This window comes from Indicator indicator, chromosome 3 (assembly GCF_027791375.1).
Source record: "Indicator indicator isolate 239-I01 chromosome 3, UM_Iind_1.1, whole genome shotgun sequence".
NCBI lineage: Eukaryota > Metazoa > Chordata > Aves > Piciformes > Indicatoridae > Indicator > Indicator indicator.
In genome coordinates, this window is record NC_072012.1 from 31,537,091 (window position 1) to 31,556,699 (window position 19,609).

The following is a 19,609-nucleotide window of genomic DNA, read 5'->3' on the forward strand; positions in this document are numbered from 1 at the left end:
TAGAAACAGCTAACCTTTGTGGGTGTAGATTCTATGTGAGGAATGGATATCTGGCAGACAGGTGAAGAGATGGCATTTTTGGTGCATGTGCAGGCATAATACAAATACTTCTTTCCCATTTATTTTTTAAGTAGCAGCAGTAGAGGCAGGCAGTGTGTCAGTGTTGGGCTGCTGCTCTCAGAAGCTCATGCAGGAAGCTTTCCAACTCACAGCAACCCCTGTTAAGTTTGCTTGCCGCAGTGGGAAGCTTTTTCTTCTATATGGGTTTCTTGGGGCTTGTTCTGTATTGCTAATCATTTTGTTAAGAAGAGGAATAAAATTATCATGTGCTTTTAACTAGTTTAGGTTCTTTTTAAAGGCATAGTTTTTTGGCTTAGCAAATTTTATGTAGGATAAAATCCTCTCTTGAGGTGAAAGAAAGAGAGATTGTACAAGGTAGGCACATTATCAGGATAGCAGTAATTTTGCTAATCTCTGAACAGTGTTATAGCCTAAATGGCATCACAATGTCTGCACTAGAGACTTGAATGCCTAAGGCTGCCATACTTACTGTACATCCTCAAAAGCTTTTCCCTAAATAAAAAATGATGTGATTTAGGCAGTGTTATTTGTTGCAGGTTAGCCTTTACAAATATAACTTTCTGTCCTCTGGAAAAACATTTTCAGTTTCTGACTACACATATATTTTTAACTAAATAAAATACTTTTCCATCACTTTTGTTTGAATTATTTTAATGTTAAATTTGAAGTTCAGGAGTACTCAGTGGGATAAAAACTTTACGTTAGTTTTTAAGATCAGTGAAAACGAATGAACTACTTTAAGTGTTGCTTTGTTATATGAGTATGTTAGTGACAGTCACCTTTGATGTGGCATTCTAACTTCTCAGAGATTTAATAAGGAGAAATACCTTACTAAATATTTTAAGAGTTGATAGTAATCTTGGCAAAAGGCTTGTGTCTGGAGAGCTTTCAGATTTGGGTTTTTTTCATTAAAGTTTGATAAAAATGGGTTGATTGCAAGGTTTGGTCGTTCTCTGCTAGGAGTCTATTTTTGAAAAATGCACTCAGCTTTGATCTGAAGTCCATCAAGTCATCATTTTTGGAGCCTTGTGATTGCTGTACCCTGAAATTAGTTGTTTTATGTCATTCATAGTGGTATAACATGGGTGGCTAGAAGCGTGTTTCCTCCGTTTTGTTCACAGTATGTTTGCTAAAACATTAGTGCCTTAGATTACTCAAAAAAAAAAAAAAAAAGAGACATCTCAGTTATTCTTCACTTATCTGAAGGGTACAAAAACTTTGAAATATTTGAAGGCTGGAGCTGATTATTAGCTGATGCTGCTGCCTTGGGGATAGTCAACCATTTTATTCAGCACATGCTTATAACGTACTTCTCAGAAGTGTCCATACAGTCTTATCTGTAGCATCCCAACAACACAAGGGAAAGAGGTTTAGTTGATTGCTGAATGCATGAATGACTTGGTACATCAACCTGGCTTGTCCACTCAGTGAGGAGCCAGATGTCCTGGGAGCCTCTGCCTTTTCTTCCCTATTCACAGCTTCCTTTTACTCCAAGACTAACTATGTTTATTATTCTCTCTCCTCTCCTTTTATCTTGCATAGCTCAATAAGCAGCAACTGCAGATTCTGAAGGAACGGTTCCTGGCCTTTTTGAATGGGGAAACACAAATCGTAGCAGATGAAGCGTTTTGCAATGCTGTGCGAAGTTACTATGAGGTAAGTTCTGTGCTTTGATTTCTGTATTGTTTAAAAAGTTCATAGGATCCCTTTTAAAGCAGATACAAGGGAAGTAATTTTAAGTTTCAAAGGCTGTGAACTTCCAAACCAGAGCTTTCTCCTATTCCAGGTTTGCTGTTTTAAAGTTTGAAATCTACTGCCTGGACAGCAGAGATAAACCAAACTGGAAAATACCAACCTTTTTTGAAGGAGGGGTGGGGTTTAAAAAGACAAACTGAAGACCCCTGGTGCTAAAAATCTTTCTGGCAGCATTTGATACAATGAGGCATCACTATCTTTGTCTCCATATGTTTGTTACCACTTTTAATCAGTGCTTCAGTTCTGAGTTAGCATCTTGAGAAACACGTCTCTTGATTTTTACTTGCTATGCGAAGTGGTTAGGAGAGAAACCACCTGTTCTCTTCCTAAAGAAGAGAAGCTTTCTGTGCAGCTGGGCCAACTCCCAAGTTCTGCTGTGTCCTCCCAAACATGCTCAGTGCTTGTGGATGACCAGTGCAGCCCTTTAAATGTGTTTTTAATTGCCTAAGGGGCAGGTCTAATTTCAAACTAAGAGGGCAGCTCACTGTCATTTTTGTAACATCAGCAGCATATATAACAGAGCAGCATATGTAACATCAGCAGCAGCAGCAAAGTAATTTCTTTATTGCTCTCAGCAAATGGTACTACAAATTCATTTTATATCATCTAACTTCAGATTTGCTCTGAATCACAAGGGCTGTATATTAAAAATGTATTTCTTTTCAAGGATCTTCCTCCATATTTCACTCTACCACGTTTTTTTCTTTTCTTATTTTTTTCATATTTGTAGCTTTTTATATATTATTTTAGTTATATATTTATTTTGTTATTATTATATATTATTTTTCTCTGTCATCTGCTCTTTGCTAGTGAATGAAACTTCTTCATGAAGAAAAAGATATGACTTGAATCATAGCTTGTTTTTATCCACATGAAATTATGCTGCACAAAAGAAAAAATGTGAGTGGACAAATGGTTTCCCTGTTGTACAGAAATGTGAAAACTCAGTGTGAGTTCCCCCGTGTCACAGTCTAATCAGTACTGTGGTAGTTGGAGCTAAAAAGATCCCATAAAAACACTTGTGAAAGGAATGGGTCTGCAGATGAAATAGAGTGTGAAATTACAAAGTGCTACATTGGGATGCAAGAACAGTACAGAAGTTTTCAGAAAGTAATCTGTTTTTCTCAATAACCGAATAACCTAAGACTGGCAGGAAGGACAGTTTGGAACATGGTGCAGAGCAAGGCTGAGCTAGTTATCTGCCTAGCAGCAGGTTTCAGAGGAATGGAATCTCTCGAGATGCTGAATATGGGGTAGAATTGAAAAGGTCATAATGTTTATGATTCTTTCTTTCAGCAAAGTGTGTAAGAAGCTTGATGTGTTAGAGGAAAGTATGTGATAGTGAATAAAAATTATTTTAAAATTAATGCATAAACAGTAACAGTCCAGCTAAGATTTATTTTGTGTCTCTTGTTAGTATGACTTTTGGACACGTGGAGAACTATGTTTTTCAGCTTATCTGCTGTTGCAGTGAAAAGGCTATGCATAACCCAAAATAGCCATCCATTATAAAATGGATGACTCAAATTCTCCAGCTATTTTCAGCCATTCACCATTTTGAATTAAATGTACAAATGTTCTAGGTGTCCAGTTTCAAACAAGGATTCCAAAGATCCAAGCATCACTGTAGTGACACTATGGGCTATCGGGATCTTCATCTTGTGTTAATACAATATGAATTCATCTACCAGCATTAATTTGATGTTTTAGTATTTTGTTATTGTTGTTTATCCCAACCTTCCAGTTCCATTTTTCACTCTTTACAGATATTTCCTTCCAGAGTTGCACAGTCTTGTCCATTTGTGCAGTCGGAGTCAGCATTTGCCATTTTTTTTAATTTCTCTCCAAGGTTGCAGTAGACAGTCACCACTATGCAATATTAGATTTAATGAACATTGCAGTGGTGGAATCCATCTGGAGACTTAGTACAAGCTACTGCTCCTCTTTAATGCATTTTAATCAAATTTCATGCATCTTATCACATAGTCTCATATCATCACATACGTGTCTCTTGTGCTTTTTCTATTTACTTCATTACTCATTTGTTGAATATATTAATCTCTCTTCTTTCTATGTTCTGTGGATGCCATGCTCTGATGCTCTCTCATCTCTTTCTTCCACATGTGGTCCATCACATCTGCTACTTGATTATGTTTGTTAGTAATTTAAACTGTGGTCATCTTGCTTATTACTTGTCATACAGCATCTCATAAGCTTCAATGTTAATTTCTTTATAATTTGTTGCTGAGCTACAGTTCAATTTTTATCTGACATGGAAGGAAACCCAAAGGGTATCCTGAAGGAGACATGGGCACATCAGCCTCTCCTGGCTGCCAGAGCAGGTTTGCTAGCTTGGGTCAAAGATTTGGGGCAGGAATGGTGATGGTGCTGCTCATTTCTCTAGGGATGGGGCTTTTTGGCCATGAGGATTTGTTGGAAAGCCCCTGGCTTTAGGGAACCACGTCCCTGCCTTGTCTGAGGGTAGGTAGATCTGGCAGAGGTCTTGACAGGGTGTTTGTGGAGTGCTGGAGAGGGATCTCTTGGTGACAGGAGAGTTTGAGAGGATGTCTCTCAGTGGTGTTGGGGGTTTGGAGGCTCAGCTGTGCTAACTAGGACCTTCATCTTTCACTTTGGCCTGGTGCAAGTGTTGGTGAAGTGCTTTGTGAGATTTCCATTTGGTGGCTTCCCCTCCCCATGTGTCATTTGGCCCTGCCCTCTCCTGCAGAGAGCCATTGCAACAAGGTCAAGCAGGAACAGGCTGCCCAAGGCAGTGGTTGAGTCAGCACCCCTGGAGGGATTAAAAAAAAGTGTAGATCAGGCATGGTGGTGTTGGGTTAAGGGTTGATCTATCATTAGTTGCAGGTATTTTGAGTCACTAAATCTGAGTATAATTTCTAGGTTTATTCTGCGTTTGTTCTCTTAATAATCTAAGAGTAAGTTCCAAGACTCCAGGAACTTAATATACCCCAGTCTTTTGATTTACTTTCTAGAAATATTTGCTGAAAAAAAATAGGAGTTTCAACTTCACTGTATTGTAAAAGAGTCGTGCTCCTATGTCAGGACTATTTGGGAATGCTTACATTGGTCAATTTTGTTGCTTTATTCTCCAGTGTGATTTTTTTCTGATGCTACTGTGTTTTTTTAAGATTTTCCATCAATATTCTAGCACTGCTTTTCATTTATTTTAAAAGTCTAATAGGAAAAAAAGAAATCATAGGAAGAGTTGCATAAACTCTTCAATTTTCCAGAAATGTTTATTTTCATTTTCTGTACAATCTACCTCTAGCATTCCACCACACTTCCTGAAAATCTCACTGAAATTTATCATGATTCATTCCTGTATATGTATAATTAAGATTGTCTCAAGGAATTATTTCCTCTTCCATCTCAGTTTTAGAGAAAGTATGAAAGTGTTTACAATTCTTTCTGTAATCACTCTCTCAGAATTAACAGAGGATATTTTCTGTGGAAAATTCCATTACAGACTTTGAGCCACATTCTAACTGGTAGAACATCAGATGCTGGTGATGCTTTTTGGATAAAAAGAAAAATTCAATCATATGGCAATTTATTATAAGTAATTATATTGGACACGCTGCTAATTGTAAAATTAAGGGAGAAAGTGACTCACGAAATAAAATCTTTCTTTGCATATTTCAACCCATTTTTTTAAAAGTTATCAGTAAAATAGCAGAGAAGCTTTCATTCTTCAGTTCCTGCATGCTCCTTTGCGTAGGTTGGAAAATCCTGTTGTGCAGAGCCCTAAGAGGTTCATTCACCACCTTTAATATATATGGGCTAAACTCACAGCACTAATTCTTTACTCTTGAATTTATGCAGATTTAGATATGAGTAAAATGCATGCAAAGAACTGTAATGAGTGTTTTAATACTGTGAAAACTTTTTTCAGTGTTGTAGTGATTGAAGGTTCTCAGGTTTTCAACTCTCTGCTTAAAGCATTGTGAAGCTGCAAGAGATTTCATGTTCTGGTGTTTTCTGTTTTTCGTGCTGCTTCGTTTTAAATATGTGGTTCTAAGTCATAATTGCTGCATACTGCTTAAATCTGAATGTTAAATGCAGGATCTGTAACAGTTAGCTCTATATGGGGTTTTCAGAATTTAAAATTAGCCTTAGTTTGACTACACCAGTTTGCTTGTGATACAGAGATGATATTTAACTTGATTTCTATCTAACATCAGCAGAGCAGTGTTTCCATGTCCTAGAATCATCGAATGGTTTGGGTTGGAAAGGACCTTAAAGCTCATCTAGTCCAACCTACCACAGGCAAGGACATCTTTCACTTTCTGCTTAAAGCCCTGTCCAACCTTAATTTGAATGATTCCAATGATGAAACAATATCTTCCAGTGACTCATCACCCTTATCATAAAAATGTCTTCCTTGTTCCTAGCCCAATATCTACCGAATCTATTTCTAAATGGTAGAGAAACCTTTTCCTTTCCCTTTCTATAGTGGGTGTAGGTGACATCTTTCAGCTTCTGCAGTACATAGAGCAAGTGTCCTACAAATACCTTACTCATTTGGTACCAAATCCTGAACTGCCAGTGCAAGCCCTTGTGGGTCATGTGAGCGAAGGAGGAGCAGGGCATGAGTTCTAGGTGCTTGTTAGAAATGCAGTGGTGTCTGTAGGCACACCTCTTCTAAACCTGACTGAGCTGCTTTGATCAGTCTTTGCTTGTGTGTTCTGCTTTCCTCTCCTCTCCTCTTGAGGCTGGGGACACCTTCTTTCCCTGTGCTGTGGCTGGCATGCAGAAAGGATTGTCTTGAACACATTCCTAGTGGTTGGTATTGGGCTGTGAAGAAGTCTGAAAGCTCTACATAGACTGCGAATGAAAGAAACATATATGTAAAATAATTCCATGAACATCTGCCAGTGCAAATGCACCTGTGATAACATGACCATTTCTTTGTTCTGTCAAATCTACGTGACCATTTATAGGTATTCTGAAAATGTTTTCCTTCCCTGAAGATAGAGCAGTTGTTTGGCCCATGGTGGAAGCACACACATTGATTATTTCTTGCACTTATCCTTAGAAAAAGATGAAATGAGTTTATTGGAGTTTTTTCATATGATTCAATTCAGATATTGGGTTAGCCTGAAGAAAAGCTGAGGTATTTCTGTAAAAGAAGTAATGAAGCAATGAAGCTATTTCTGCCCATAATTACATAAGATTTGGTGTGAAAGGGGTTTTTGTGCATGAAAGCAAGACGCAAAAGGATCTTGCTGATGAGGCTGCAGAAAAGAACTAGCTTTCTGGACTAAGTAGTATTTTTGTTTGCTTTTACAGCTCAGCTTTTAATATCAGCTATTTTAGGTTCACAATTTTTATTCAAAGCAACAAAAGGCATACTTGATCCTGATGAATACTTAAGGAATGAAGATGACACCTAAAGGAACCAAAAAGCACTCATTAAAATCAAAGCATAGTACACACAAAATAAATAGTAATTAAGTGTTGGAAGGTTCTGTGTTGATGTTATTGAGGCAAAATAATGGTATCAGTAGATTAAACATTTATTTAAATACATTAGGGTAATAATTGTAGAAGCTAACTGAGTTTCAGGACATACATTCACTGGTTTCTGCTTTCATTTCTCTCAAAAGTGATAATTGGCACACGTGGATGTAGTTTTTTTGCTCTGTTCAGATCCTCTTCAAAAACCTGAATACTAGGCCAGCCTGGGATTTTGGTTGGCACAGTCTCATTTAGAGATCCTCGTTTATCAGGACGTTTTCTTATGTTAACTCTAGTACAGTCCCTTGTGAGGGAGCCTTTCGACAACAAATACGTTTTTAGTTGCACTTATCAGCTTACACAGTTAGTTCCCTTCCAGTTGCTTTAAAACATTGGTAAACTTGATGTCAGTACAATGTTGGCATGGGGACTGATAGTTTAGAGATCTGGTTTAGGTCAGTTCTTTAAAAAGCTTCATAAAAATGTTTTTAGGCCACCTCCAAGAAAGAGGCATAACAAAGGTTTTCATCAAATAAACTCTGATGCCTTCAGCATTTTGGATCCAGTGTCACAGTTTCGTGTGCAATGGAAATTGTCACAGTGTTAGCAGTCTAATTATTTTCTTCAAAGAAGTGAGGGAGAGATAAGATATGACAATTAAAACATGCTTTACATGACCTAGACCTGTTCCATGCTAAGGAGAGACCTGACAGAGTCAAATTACAAGGCTTTGCGATGCACAGTTTCTCTTGAGAGAATAGCCTTGTATTGCTCTTGTATGGATAGCATGACAGTGCTGAAATCCTCTAGTCTCTTGCTTTACAAATAGCTACATGTAACCATATTTTTTTCATTTCTGAAGATTGGAAATCTTGTTTTCACTTCCACTTCTCTGGTGCCAGAGAAACCAAGCATTTCACTGTACATCTGCACAAAACATAATTGCTAGCTGTTGAAACTGTCTATCCCTCTCTTGGGACATGGATATTTTTGTGAATGATCGTTGTGAATTTCACTGAGGATGTTATATGGTTTCCATGTTTACTTTAAAGATGTAATTATAACAGACCTGTATGCTGAGAGGAAGAGCAGAAAAAATGACTCAATGTATTTAGATAGAAAAAAAAAAAAACAAAACAGTAAGGGTATCCTTTCTGTTCATTTTGTGACCACTGTTGTTCCAGGAAAATAAGGATGCCTTATGGATCTACACTACACTGCAGAAGTCATTAGAATTGAGTCATGACGTATGTCTCTACTCTGTAGTAAGCATTATGTGACAGTATTTACTTATTTATTAGGTAAATTTTGAGTGTCGATCTGAACAAACCAATTAGAAAACAAGGAGTGGCTCAAATTGTTGCACAACATTGAATTTGGTCTGCATTGCATAATTCTTTTTTTCCTAATGCCAGTGTGGTTTTACTTGATCTCAAAGGAAAACAAAACTCAGGTGGATGTGGTTTTGCACAGTTAACAGTATGTTGTATTGAGGCACAATCATAGGATCGTTTCGGTTGGAAGAGACCTGTAAGATAATGAAGTCCAATCCTTATCTTACTGCCAAGTCTGGTGCTAAACAATATCCCTTAATACCACATTTATGCATCTTTTAAACACCTCCAGGGATGGGGATTTAACCACCTCCCTGGGGAGCCTATTCCAGTGTTTAATAACTTTTCCAGCGAAGAAGTTTCTTCTAATATCCTTTTTAATCTTCCCTGGTGCAACTTGAAGCCATTTCCTCTTGTCCTATCATTTGTTACTAGGGAGAAGAGATGAACCCCCATGGACTATATGTTTTTTGTTGGTTCTGTCTTCTGGGCAACTAAAGGTACTGGTGTTTTTTTTCAGCTAGGCTGATACTAATAAGCAATGTGACTGTTTAACATCAGTGCTGCAGATGACAGCTCTTGATATTTTAAGTTATTCCTCCAGCTGCGTTTTCCAGATCTCAGTACAGAGCTGACCTTAAGGCCCTTTGGAAGTGGAAATAATACTGCAAAATATTTCATTTTCCTTGGTGCCTTTGTATTGTTATGTATGTGTGTTCTAGTGAGCAGTATCTCAGAGACTCTCCAAACTAGTGGGAAGCACAGGACACTATTTTTTCAGCTTTCAGCAACTGAGGAGATATTTACCCCAGTCTCTGACTTGCTGGATTTCTCCATGACCAGAGGGAGGCATGTTGTTTCACATTAATAGTACACTTAGACTTGAAATACCTAAATACGAGTTAAAATTTTCACAAGGTGTATACAGACTCTGATCAAAAATTAGTTCAGCCAAGGTCTCTTTCTGCTGACTCCGTAGGTGTTGGAATTTTCTTACATAATTTCTTTAGTTTTGGTGAGAGATCCATTGTAGAAAGATGTTGTGTTTTTCTAATTAATAATGCCACTGAATTGCAAGTAACTAATAGCTAAAAATTTCTTCATCTTCAAACCAAAGCAAACAAACAAAAAAGAGTGCAACCTACCAAGCAAACAAATAGCAAAGGAGAAAAGCTCCTATTTTCCTGTACCATTAGATGGGATTCATAGGACTGGTATTTACTCTGGGTATTATTTAGTTTAGTCTTAGGTTTCTAGATGATGGGATAAGTAACTTCTGTTTGCATATTTTAATTGAAACTCTCTGTTAACATTTTACTTTGTGATAGAAAGCTTTGCCTGTCAAATCTTTAGAGATGTGTGACTTGTCAAAAACATTAAACTTTAATGTCTTGGAGAAGTGGCATTTTGAGCTTGATGGTGAATTGATAATCTCTGAATAAACCAGGCTAGAGTTCATGGTAGTAAGGGATAAAAAAGGTCAGCAAATGCAAATGCATGGCTGAAATCCAGAAGTCAGTAAATGATAAGCAAGGTTTTAAATTCACATACAATGATTTCCATATGTTCTCCCTCATTTGAGTCATCAGGGCTCAGGGACATCCTCTACTTTTCTACCTTTCCATCACTGGTAACAGCATAAAGCAATTAACCAGTTCTTTAATTTTGTCTTTGACCAATAGGAAGAGCTTGTTATTACTGAGTTCATATTCTGTGCAAGCAGTCTTTTGTATCTAGAAAATAAAATTTGCATCAGTTGTTAAGATGTTTCCTTTTCCCATCTCTCAGAAGTTTATTTTGGGAGATAGGAAGGAAGAATATGAGTGAGGTTTTAGAAGCCCTGTGGTCTTAGCTTCAGAATTAATTTATTTCCATGTCCTTGCTGTAGTAGAGCTGGTTTTAGTTGCTCTCTGTCCATTCCTTCTCCATGTATGGTGGGAGGGAATGATGGACTTAGAGAAGAGGTGTTAAAATACAATCCTTTTTCTTCTGGACAGTGACTTGCTGTCCTAACAACTGTACAAATGTTCAATTGTGAAAACACCAAGTAGGCTGGTCCTGTGGGCCCCAGTAACTGATGTAATTTGTCTGGCTGGAGAGGAAAGTTCTTTGGAAACACAGGTTCTGATCTGAGGCTTCCAGCAGTAATTGGTGATTACTTGTAAATGATCCCTGTTGCCTTATTCTAACTCCTAGCCTTCTGGATGTGCTTCAGACATGTAGCAAATACAACTGAGAAAATTAAACAAGGGAACAAAAAGAACTGATGCTTTCCATTTAGCTCCCTCTATTTCTCTACATGCTTTGAGCTGATGAGTCTTCAGTGTCTTCCTTCTGGCAAGGGACTCAGAAGGGAATAAGAGTAAGCATGAGTTTCAAAGTGTGCTGGGAATCCACAGCTCCACCATGGCAGCGCAGCTCACTGTGATGCTTTTAGCTCTGTTTTCCTCTCAGACTACTGAGCACATCCATAAGGCTCACTGGGAAGTAAGCTAAAGCTTTCATCTTTCGTATGAAAGAGATTACCATTTTTCTGATCCAGCTAGAAGTGAGCACTGCTTTGGAAAGTCAGTCTCTGCTGCTGATGAGTTGGTGAAGAAGGAAAAGCTAAAGAATGTCCTTCCTCCATACTTAGGGTCTTCTTTGAGCATGTGAATCATTTTAACTGCATTTCCCCTTTACATTAGAGAAAGCTGGAAAGGATGGATGCTTTCCTATTTTTATACTAGAATTTCCACTAACATAACATTGACATTAAGGATGAACTTGAGACAAATATTTGTATCTAACCAGAAATACATTCTTGTTATACTTGGAGTGTGACATGCAGTATTAACTACACCAGCACTCTCTCAGCTCATTCCTAATTAGTCATGTTCACCTTATTCTGTAACTCAGTTGGTGATGTGATCCTTTTGTCTGAAGGATTTTCAAATGTGCAGAGTTGAATGGCTAAGACTACACCATCATCACTTCCTAACAACACATTCTGTTAGCATGAGATGCCTCAGATAAGGTATGGGAAAGCTCATCATCTGACTGAATACCAAAATCTGCTGCAAATCTCTTTTCCCTCAGATATGTCCTAAATGCATTGCCACTGCTGGGAATCACACCTGAGCCTGAAAGACTCTTCTGACTGCAGAAGAGCTCCTTACATCACCTTTATACTACTCTGAGCGTAGTATAGTTCAACACCGGTGCTGAACTTCAAAACTAAGACTGAAAGGATGGACAGAGACCACAACAATTGCATACCTTTAGGAGAAGATGAATAGGAGAATTCCAAGATGAGTCACCACACTTACATGAACAGAGAGTTTATCACTGTCAGGAGTAAGCTTTAAACATGCAGGAGTCATGGTAGTGGCCATTGGCCCAGATATGTATGGATGCTGAAGACCTTTGCAGATACCTCTGAAACAAGAATTGAGATGCCACCACAGGGTCTACATGAAAAGTAGTGCTCTCTCCAGGAAGGATGCCTTATTTCTGGCATTAAGCAGGGATAACTCTCCTACATTTTGAGGATAAACTCAGAACAAGTGTGTAGCCTTTGTCTCCTTGGCAATATCACAAAGATGAGTGTGGAAACTGCAAGTGGGCTGCTATCCTTCCAACATGGTAGTCTGATCATTTTGACCCAATGTGTGTTCAGCTTGTATCTAGCTGCATTCTGTAGGCCTGACAAGCTGGTGAGGTAGAGGTCATACTTCTGTAATCAAAAAATGGCAACAAGAGAGGAAAAACTTGTGTGAGATTTGTAACTATTTTAAGAGAGCCTGTGGGAAAAAGATAAGGCCTCTTTGAATAGGAGTCACAGAGAAATTTCTAAGCAGTTAAGAGGAAGATTTTTAACTCTTTGTGACTGTGATGATTCTATGAAATTGCAGATTTTGCTTCTGCTATCAACTCTGAGAAGAATAAATTGCATATATCACTTCAGAAGTTGATTTATCACCATGGGTGTTCTTTGGGCTCTGCCATTGTTTTATGGCTCTTATCTGAATATGCATAGTCATTTCTCACACTATTAAAATACAGAGACTCAGAATGTCTGTAGGCTTCACAATAATTCTTTTTAAGCCAAATTTCTGCTGAAATGGAAAGTATAGCTGTCTTTACTCAACTGAATCAGAAGGCAACACTGCTTCAAAAAAAATGTTCATACTCAGCAGTTAAGAATTTGGGTAAAGGGTCTCAAGAAATGCAGAGGTAAATAACACATGCTATAGGGACTGGAATAACTTCAGGTGTCAAGGATTGAGACATTTCTTTTAGAAGAACCCTGACTTTGTGTATGAACCCAGACCTGATCATTGAAAAAGTAATAGTGAACAGTGGTGGCATGGGAGTCTGCAAAACAGAAGCCTGTATAAGCTGAAAGTTGTGTTCAGTGTATGCAGTAATGAGAAGTCCTCCTTATTACTGCTGATTTAGAGAAGAGGAAAAAAAAAAAACTTTTTAATGATAGGCCTTAAGGTGCTGAGGTTAATGATATAGAAAACATTACTTATAAAACAGTTTGTGGATTGAGTTTTTGAAGATGGTTGTAATTTGCCTGTTAGGTTAAGTTAGAGAGGATGCTAATGAATACTTAGCTGGTGCTGTTAAACTGTCAGAAAAGGTTATGGTTAAACAGCAATGTGGACATGCTGTAGTTAGACTGCATGATCTTCAAGGTCTCTTCAAACCAGATACATTCTCTGATTCTGTGACTCTTAACAGCTCTCAGTAAAGACAAATTTTCCTTTCCACACAAAACACTATGACAAAAGAGTTGAAGATTTGAAAGAAAAAAAAAAAAAGAAAAAAAAGATTACTTTTCCTGTCAAAATAATGTTATAGCTCGCCTAATGAAAGCTTGCAAATGGAATTCAATTTGTTACCTTCAGCACCAAAAGCACAGCTCTTGATATTCATACTAAAACAGTATTAATTTTTTGTCACTTTGTCCCTGCACTGAGCAGGTAGCAGAAAGGTGTCATCCACCTGCTGCATGGTCAAATGACATTGCTCAGAATGTCAGTGTCCAGCATTATTCTGTTTCGATACCAAGGTAGCAATAGAATAATACTTACATTAAGAATAGTTGAACTAATGGAGGTATCATATTCAGTAGTGCCTGGTAATGGGACAAAGGGCAGTGGGCACAAACTAGGAAATGGGAAGTTCTACGTAAACATAAAAGAAAACTTCTTTTCTTTGAGAATGACAGGCACTGAAACACCCTGCCCAGAGAGCTTGTGGAGTCTTCATCTCTGGAGACTTTCAAAACCTGCTTGGATGTGTTCTTGTGCAACCTGATCTAGGCAAACTTACTTCAGCAGGGAGCTGGTTTAGATGATACCTAGATGTCCCTTCCAAATCTTACCATTCTGTGATTTAACTCAGTCTGTGTTGATATTTGAAGCATGTATTTCTTCACCTTTAAAATGTATTTCTGAAATACGCACATCAGTGAACCCAAAACAGTTGTTACTCTGATTGAAATGAATTGGAGAGAGAAGCCCATCGTGCTTTAGGGATTTGGAATAAGTGCAAATTACCCAAATTACTGTGGAGTTTGGGGAGGGCAAGGGGGGGCTTGGTGATTGCTCTTGAGTGGTTTTTGGTTGGTTGGTTGGTTTGTTTTCTTGGTTGGGGGGTTTGTGTTTTTCTTGTTTGGTTGGTTTTGGGGTTGTGTGTGTGTTTGGTTTGGTTTGCGGTTCGGTTTGTGGTTTGTGGTTTGGTTTGTTCAGAAACTGAGTAAGCTTACGGCAAAGGTATGGTTGGTCTGGAATACATAGAAGCTTTGAAATGGAGGTCTGAAAAAGCCACAATCACACTTTATAAGATGGTTTCTATAAAAGTATTCTTGGAACATTTGAGGTAATTCACATGTAGCTGTGTGACCCAAAGTGATCCAGCTGTTACTTGTCAGCTGGATCATAGGTCAGGGAGATGTCCTGAGCATGGCCCAGTGATGAAATAAAGTGCATTCATGAAGAACAACTACAAGAGAGGCTGTTTACATTTAAAATTCAGCACACATTTTAGGAAATTAATAGAGCTTCAGCAAGGGACTCATCACATTACAGCCTACAGAAATCTATTTATTCTGGACTACAGCAGTGTATCAGGCTACATTTTGGAGAACTGCTGAGGTTCTGGTGCTCACATCAAGATTGACAGAGCTGTTTAAACTTCAAATTCCCCTCAATTTATTAGATCTCTGCCAACTTTCAATGCATCCTAGGCCCAGAAACCCAAATTCTCCTTTACATAAAAGTTGGTTTAAAAATTTTTGAGTTCCTGAATAATAACCAGGCATGGTGTTTTGAAAAGAAGGATTTCAAACTGTTTTTTTTTCCAGTGGTCATCTGTTCACTTGAAGGGTTCTTAATGGACCAAGACACCACAGGAATTTTCTATGCAGTTACTTACAGTTCTAGCATAAAGTCCGTGTTTTACACAAACTGCTGGTGCTGAATGTTTGTTTCTTCAGATTTGCATAACTAATTGACAGCTCATTAGGAAAATTGAAAGCGAGGTTCATGAAAATAAGCTTGGTGCAGCAGAGGGAAAATATTGATACAGAATTCAGGCAACAGGGAAACTTAATCCAAGTTAAAAAAATTATTCTGTAGAAGGGCATATGGAATGGTCTGTCAGGACCCTTCAGGAATAAATTTCAGCTGTTATAACAGTGGCTGTGTTTCTGCAGTGTGCCTCTTAACTGCTCTATCTGCAGCCAAAGCAACAGTAAGTCCTGTTGCTCATTCTGGCTTCCTTCTCTGAATGTTCCCGTTATCCTTCTCTTGGGTCTCCACACTGTGTTTGACATCTGTTCCGTTCACCTGCTCAAGGCCCTGACAGACAGAGTACTGACCCCAAAGGATGATGCTGGATGAGCTGTAATTTTCAGAGCTGGTCTAAGACCTCTGTCATGCACAAGGCAGCTGATGCTGCTCTGCAGGCCCCCACTCTCTGCTAACAGCATCCCAACACACACTTCTGACAAAGAAAATTCTGGCCGTGAGTGTCTGCTGTATCATACTGTTTAACAGACAGAGTAACCAAGGGTAGGGAACGAAAGGATGTGTCTAGCCTTAAAGAACAGATGTAAAAATAAACAGCCCTGCCCATGACAAATCTATCTCAGGCACCCCAAAACCAGAAAATACTAATTATGTTTGAAAACAGTTCTGATCATGTATGTCTTGTGGCCATGCATATTTTCTTGTGAGAAAAATAATGGAAGCAACAGTCTGAAAGATAAATTCTGCAAAATTAGCTTCGCAGATAAAAGACAAGGCAATTCATACAGGTCACTGTAAAATACCATCAGCACTCTTAAGGCTTCTTGTAGTGCTGTTTCATACAGGATAGATTTCTAAAGTGAAGGAACTCTTTTGGGTCATGTAAAAAAAAGGGTTAAAGCCTAGAATTTCCATAGCAGCATTCTGAAGCTTGTCCTGCCTATCTGTCTGGCCCTGTGCCTTGTGCTGGAAGCATTTCAGTATGTTCTTGAGGAAAATGTTGCGAGGAGGAGGAGGTTTGTTAAGAACTAGCAAAAGTTTCAGCAGTCAGAGAGCTGTATAAAAAAGCAAGAAAAGAATTAGATTACTGGTACCTAAAATTAGAGAAGCATTGTATCAGTTTTGTAAAAGTAAACTGTAGGAGAAGGCAATCACTTTGGGATAATACATTGTTTGTAAATTAAATCTTAACATAATGTCTTAGAAAAAATAGGAAACAATCTGTAAGAATCGGTTACTAAATGATAAAGAGTAATCTAAACAAATGTCAGTTAAGCATGTAAATGAAAAGCTGAGAGTGAAATTAGGTTTTTATTATGTGTATGTTAGTGTGTTCAAGCATAGTGGTATGAGCATTCAGTTGAGGCAACCTTAAAAAAAACTGCTTGTAGGAGAGTTTCTCTCCCCTCATATCACTGTCCCTACTGTATAGCCATGCTGTGAGCCAGATTTGTCTAAAAAAATAACTGATGGGCAGAGTAATGAAGCAGGTTGCTTCAAATATTATCTATTTTTTTGGGTTACTTTTCCACTGAATCTATACCTTGATTTAGATGAGTGAGTCATAAACTACATCATCAGCAGATCTGAGCCTCTTGAAAGACAGACACTGGCTGATGGTGTTGGGTTGATGGTTGAACTCTATGATCTTAGAGGTCTTTTCCAGCCAAAACAATTCTTTGATTTGTGAAAGGAGTGTTGGCTGCCTTTTGGTGCCCACCAAGCTCAGGTTGCCTTGAACATTTCTGCTCAAGACTATTTCTTGTTCTAATATTTTAATAATTTGCAGGGAAAACTGAATGAGAATATTTCTGGCTTTGTTAGATGTCATTATTTAGGTGATAGAGACAGTGTTAATGTACACATATACAACAATTCAAACTGGATCACTGGAAGAATTCTTTGTCTAATGTTACTTCCAAAAGTAATTAGACAACAATTCCAATACCTTTTCACCTTTTTCCAGCATTCTGTAGCAGAGATCTTTAAATTTTGTCCAGAAATAGCAATACTATAGGTATATACCTATAGTACATTTCTTCCTATTTCTCTTTGCACAGATTAGAAAATGTAACTTTTTTCTGCAATGTTCTCAGAATTCCCAACTACATAAAAAGAAAAAAAACTTATCCTAACTGAAATACCACAGAATGTCATCCAAAAAAATTAGAAAGTCAATAACTCATTTCCCTTGGGTTTTAGATTGATAATGCTGATTTCTTCTCCACAGCTGTGTTAGAATCAGAAATTCATATTGCCTATATAGCATTTAGACTATAAAGTCTGTTTGGTATAATTAATTATTCTGAAGCTTTCTCCAGTCCTTTAGTTGTTTCTTCTCTGAATAATGGTGCAGAGTGAAAGCCCAGCCTCAGACTTACTCTGAAATTAAAAACAAGCAAACAAAAAACCACTAGATAAAGCATAGTGAGTATGAGCGTAATATCTAGGAAGTTCTAGCAAGCTGGGGTTAGCTAAGGTACTTCTGGACTGGAACTATGTGGTGTTGACAGCATAAAACAAAACTACTTTTTCCTCTCACTTTGAGTTGCTTACCAGATAATTTGATGGGCGTAATGATCATAAATGGGCACTGTTCATAAACAGTGTTTTTGATGAAGTAAACAGTAGGTTTTTTCCCTTTCCCTTGTTTCTGTTTTATATATACACTGGTATAACCTGATGCTTTTGTAGTGGAGGAGTAAATACTCTGTGTAACAATAACTAGAAAATTCTTCCTGCCTTTTTTCCCCACCCTGTCTTGTCTCTTGGTAAGGGGGGAGGGAGGAGGCTGGGCCGGGTAGTGGTGGTGGGAGGGCAGGAAGTGGGGGAGGTTTTTTGCTCTTGCACTAAACCCATAACAAGGACACAGGAAGCTCCAGGTAATACCGAGGCATCATTCTTGTACTTGTTGAAGCTCCTGTGCATTGTTGTGAAAGGTCTTGAGAATAAGTCATATGAAGAACAGCTGAGAGAGCTGGGGTTGGTTAGTCTGAAGAAAAAGAGGCTGAGTGGAGACCTTATCACTCTCTACATCTGCCTGAAAGGAGGTTTTAGAGAGGTGTTGGTCACTTCTCACAAGTCACAACTGATAGGACAAGAGGAAATGGCATCAAGTTATGCCAGGGGAGGTTTATTTTAGACATCAGGAATAACTTCTATACCAAAAGGGTTATCAAAGCCTTTCAAAGAGGAACAGGCTCTCCAGGGAAGTGGTTGAATCGCTGTCTCTGGATGTATTTCGAAACTGTCTAGATATGGTGCTCAAGGTGTAGTAGTGGCCCTGGTAGAGTTAGATATGATTGGACTTGGTGATCTTGAAGGTCTTTTCCAAACATAGTGATTCTGTGATTCTGTCTTCCTTGTTGTGGCTGCTCCAACAGCACACTCTCTGGGATGTGGCAGCACAGCTGCTCAGCTTTATTCCAATGTACCAGCCCTCGTAGTTTGTATCCAGCAATCCTGTAAAAACTCTTCCCTTCTTCACTTGGCAATAGAGGGTTCCCTTCACTTTTCCCATTGGGCACCTGTGTACTGACTTTGTGACTACATGAAGTATTGAACTTACCTTCTAGTAGGCTGCATCCTATTATAGGTTTGTTTCTTCTCTTAGTCTTTATTCCTTACCTGTTCAAATTCACTAGCCTTTTGCCTTTCATTATTTGTGAGCACAATTCCTAATGTAAGGGTGAGACAAAAGGAATCGTTTCACTGAGCAGAAGCATTAGTCCTGCAATGACACTGAGAGTACAAATTCTGAATGCATGGTTTCCTGATTTTTTGCTAACTGCTGTTTTTTGTTATTTAAATAGTGGTGAAGGCATATATACAAATTCAACTGTAAATTAATCCTCTTGTAATATGGGTGTCTTGGAAAGTACAATCATTTTTAGGAGCAGCCAAGATAAGGAGGTCGTTTCTCGCTGTCATAAAATTTAAGTAAAAGTAAAAAAGATTAAAGTAAAAAATCTTGACGGATTATTCTGGGCTTTTCAGACCTTCAAATCAGAAAATCTGTGTTAGAAGATGGCAGAAGGCTCTTGGTATGAGTAATGTGTTTCAGCAGTTGGCAGACGAATGCTGCCAATGTTTCCAAATAGCCTGACACAGAATTGAGTTACCTTTTCTATAGAAACTACTTCGATCAGTGCAAGTCTGCTTCTTAGATGAGTGGGAAATAACATTTTCAGAGCAGTCTAGAAGAAGCTGTAATAAAATTGAAGAATCTTATGCATTAGTGGAATTATGTCTAGAAATTGGGTACATGTAACAGTATGTATAACAATACAGAAACTAAAATGAGATGAACTGCTATCAGACTTGATCTTTGCAGTGTTTAGAATTTAGATCTAGAGATGACTGGAGATGCACACTATTCTCTCTGCACATTCAAAAGGCATTAGGGTGTTGCCTAATATGCTACTGACTATAACCAAATAACTT

General features: G+C 38.2%; 1 protein-coding gene across 13 annotated transcripts in view; it reads left to right on the forward strand.

Annotated features, from left to right (window-relative positions):
• The window catches only part of CADPS2 (calcium dependent secretion activator 2), a 275,871-nt gene that overhangs the window by 58,184 nt on the left and 198,078 nt on the right, over positions 1-19,609 (forward strand). For all 13 annotated transcript variants that reach the window (XM_054399799.1, XM_054399797.1, XM_054399808.1 and 10 more), the window contains exon 2: positions 1,624-1,737. In XM_054399799.1, the coding sequence (XP_054255774.1) occupies positions 1,624-1,737 (114 nt within the window). The remainder of the gene's footprint in view (positions 1-1,623; positions 1,738-19,609) is intronic.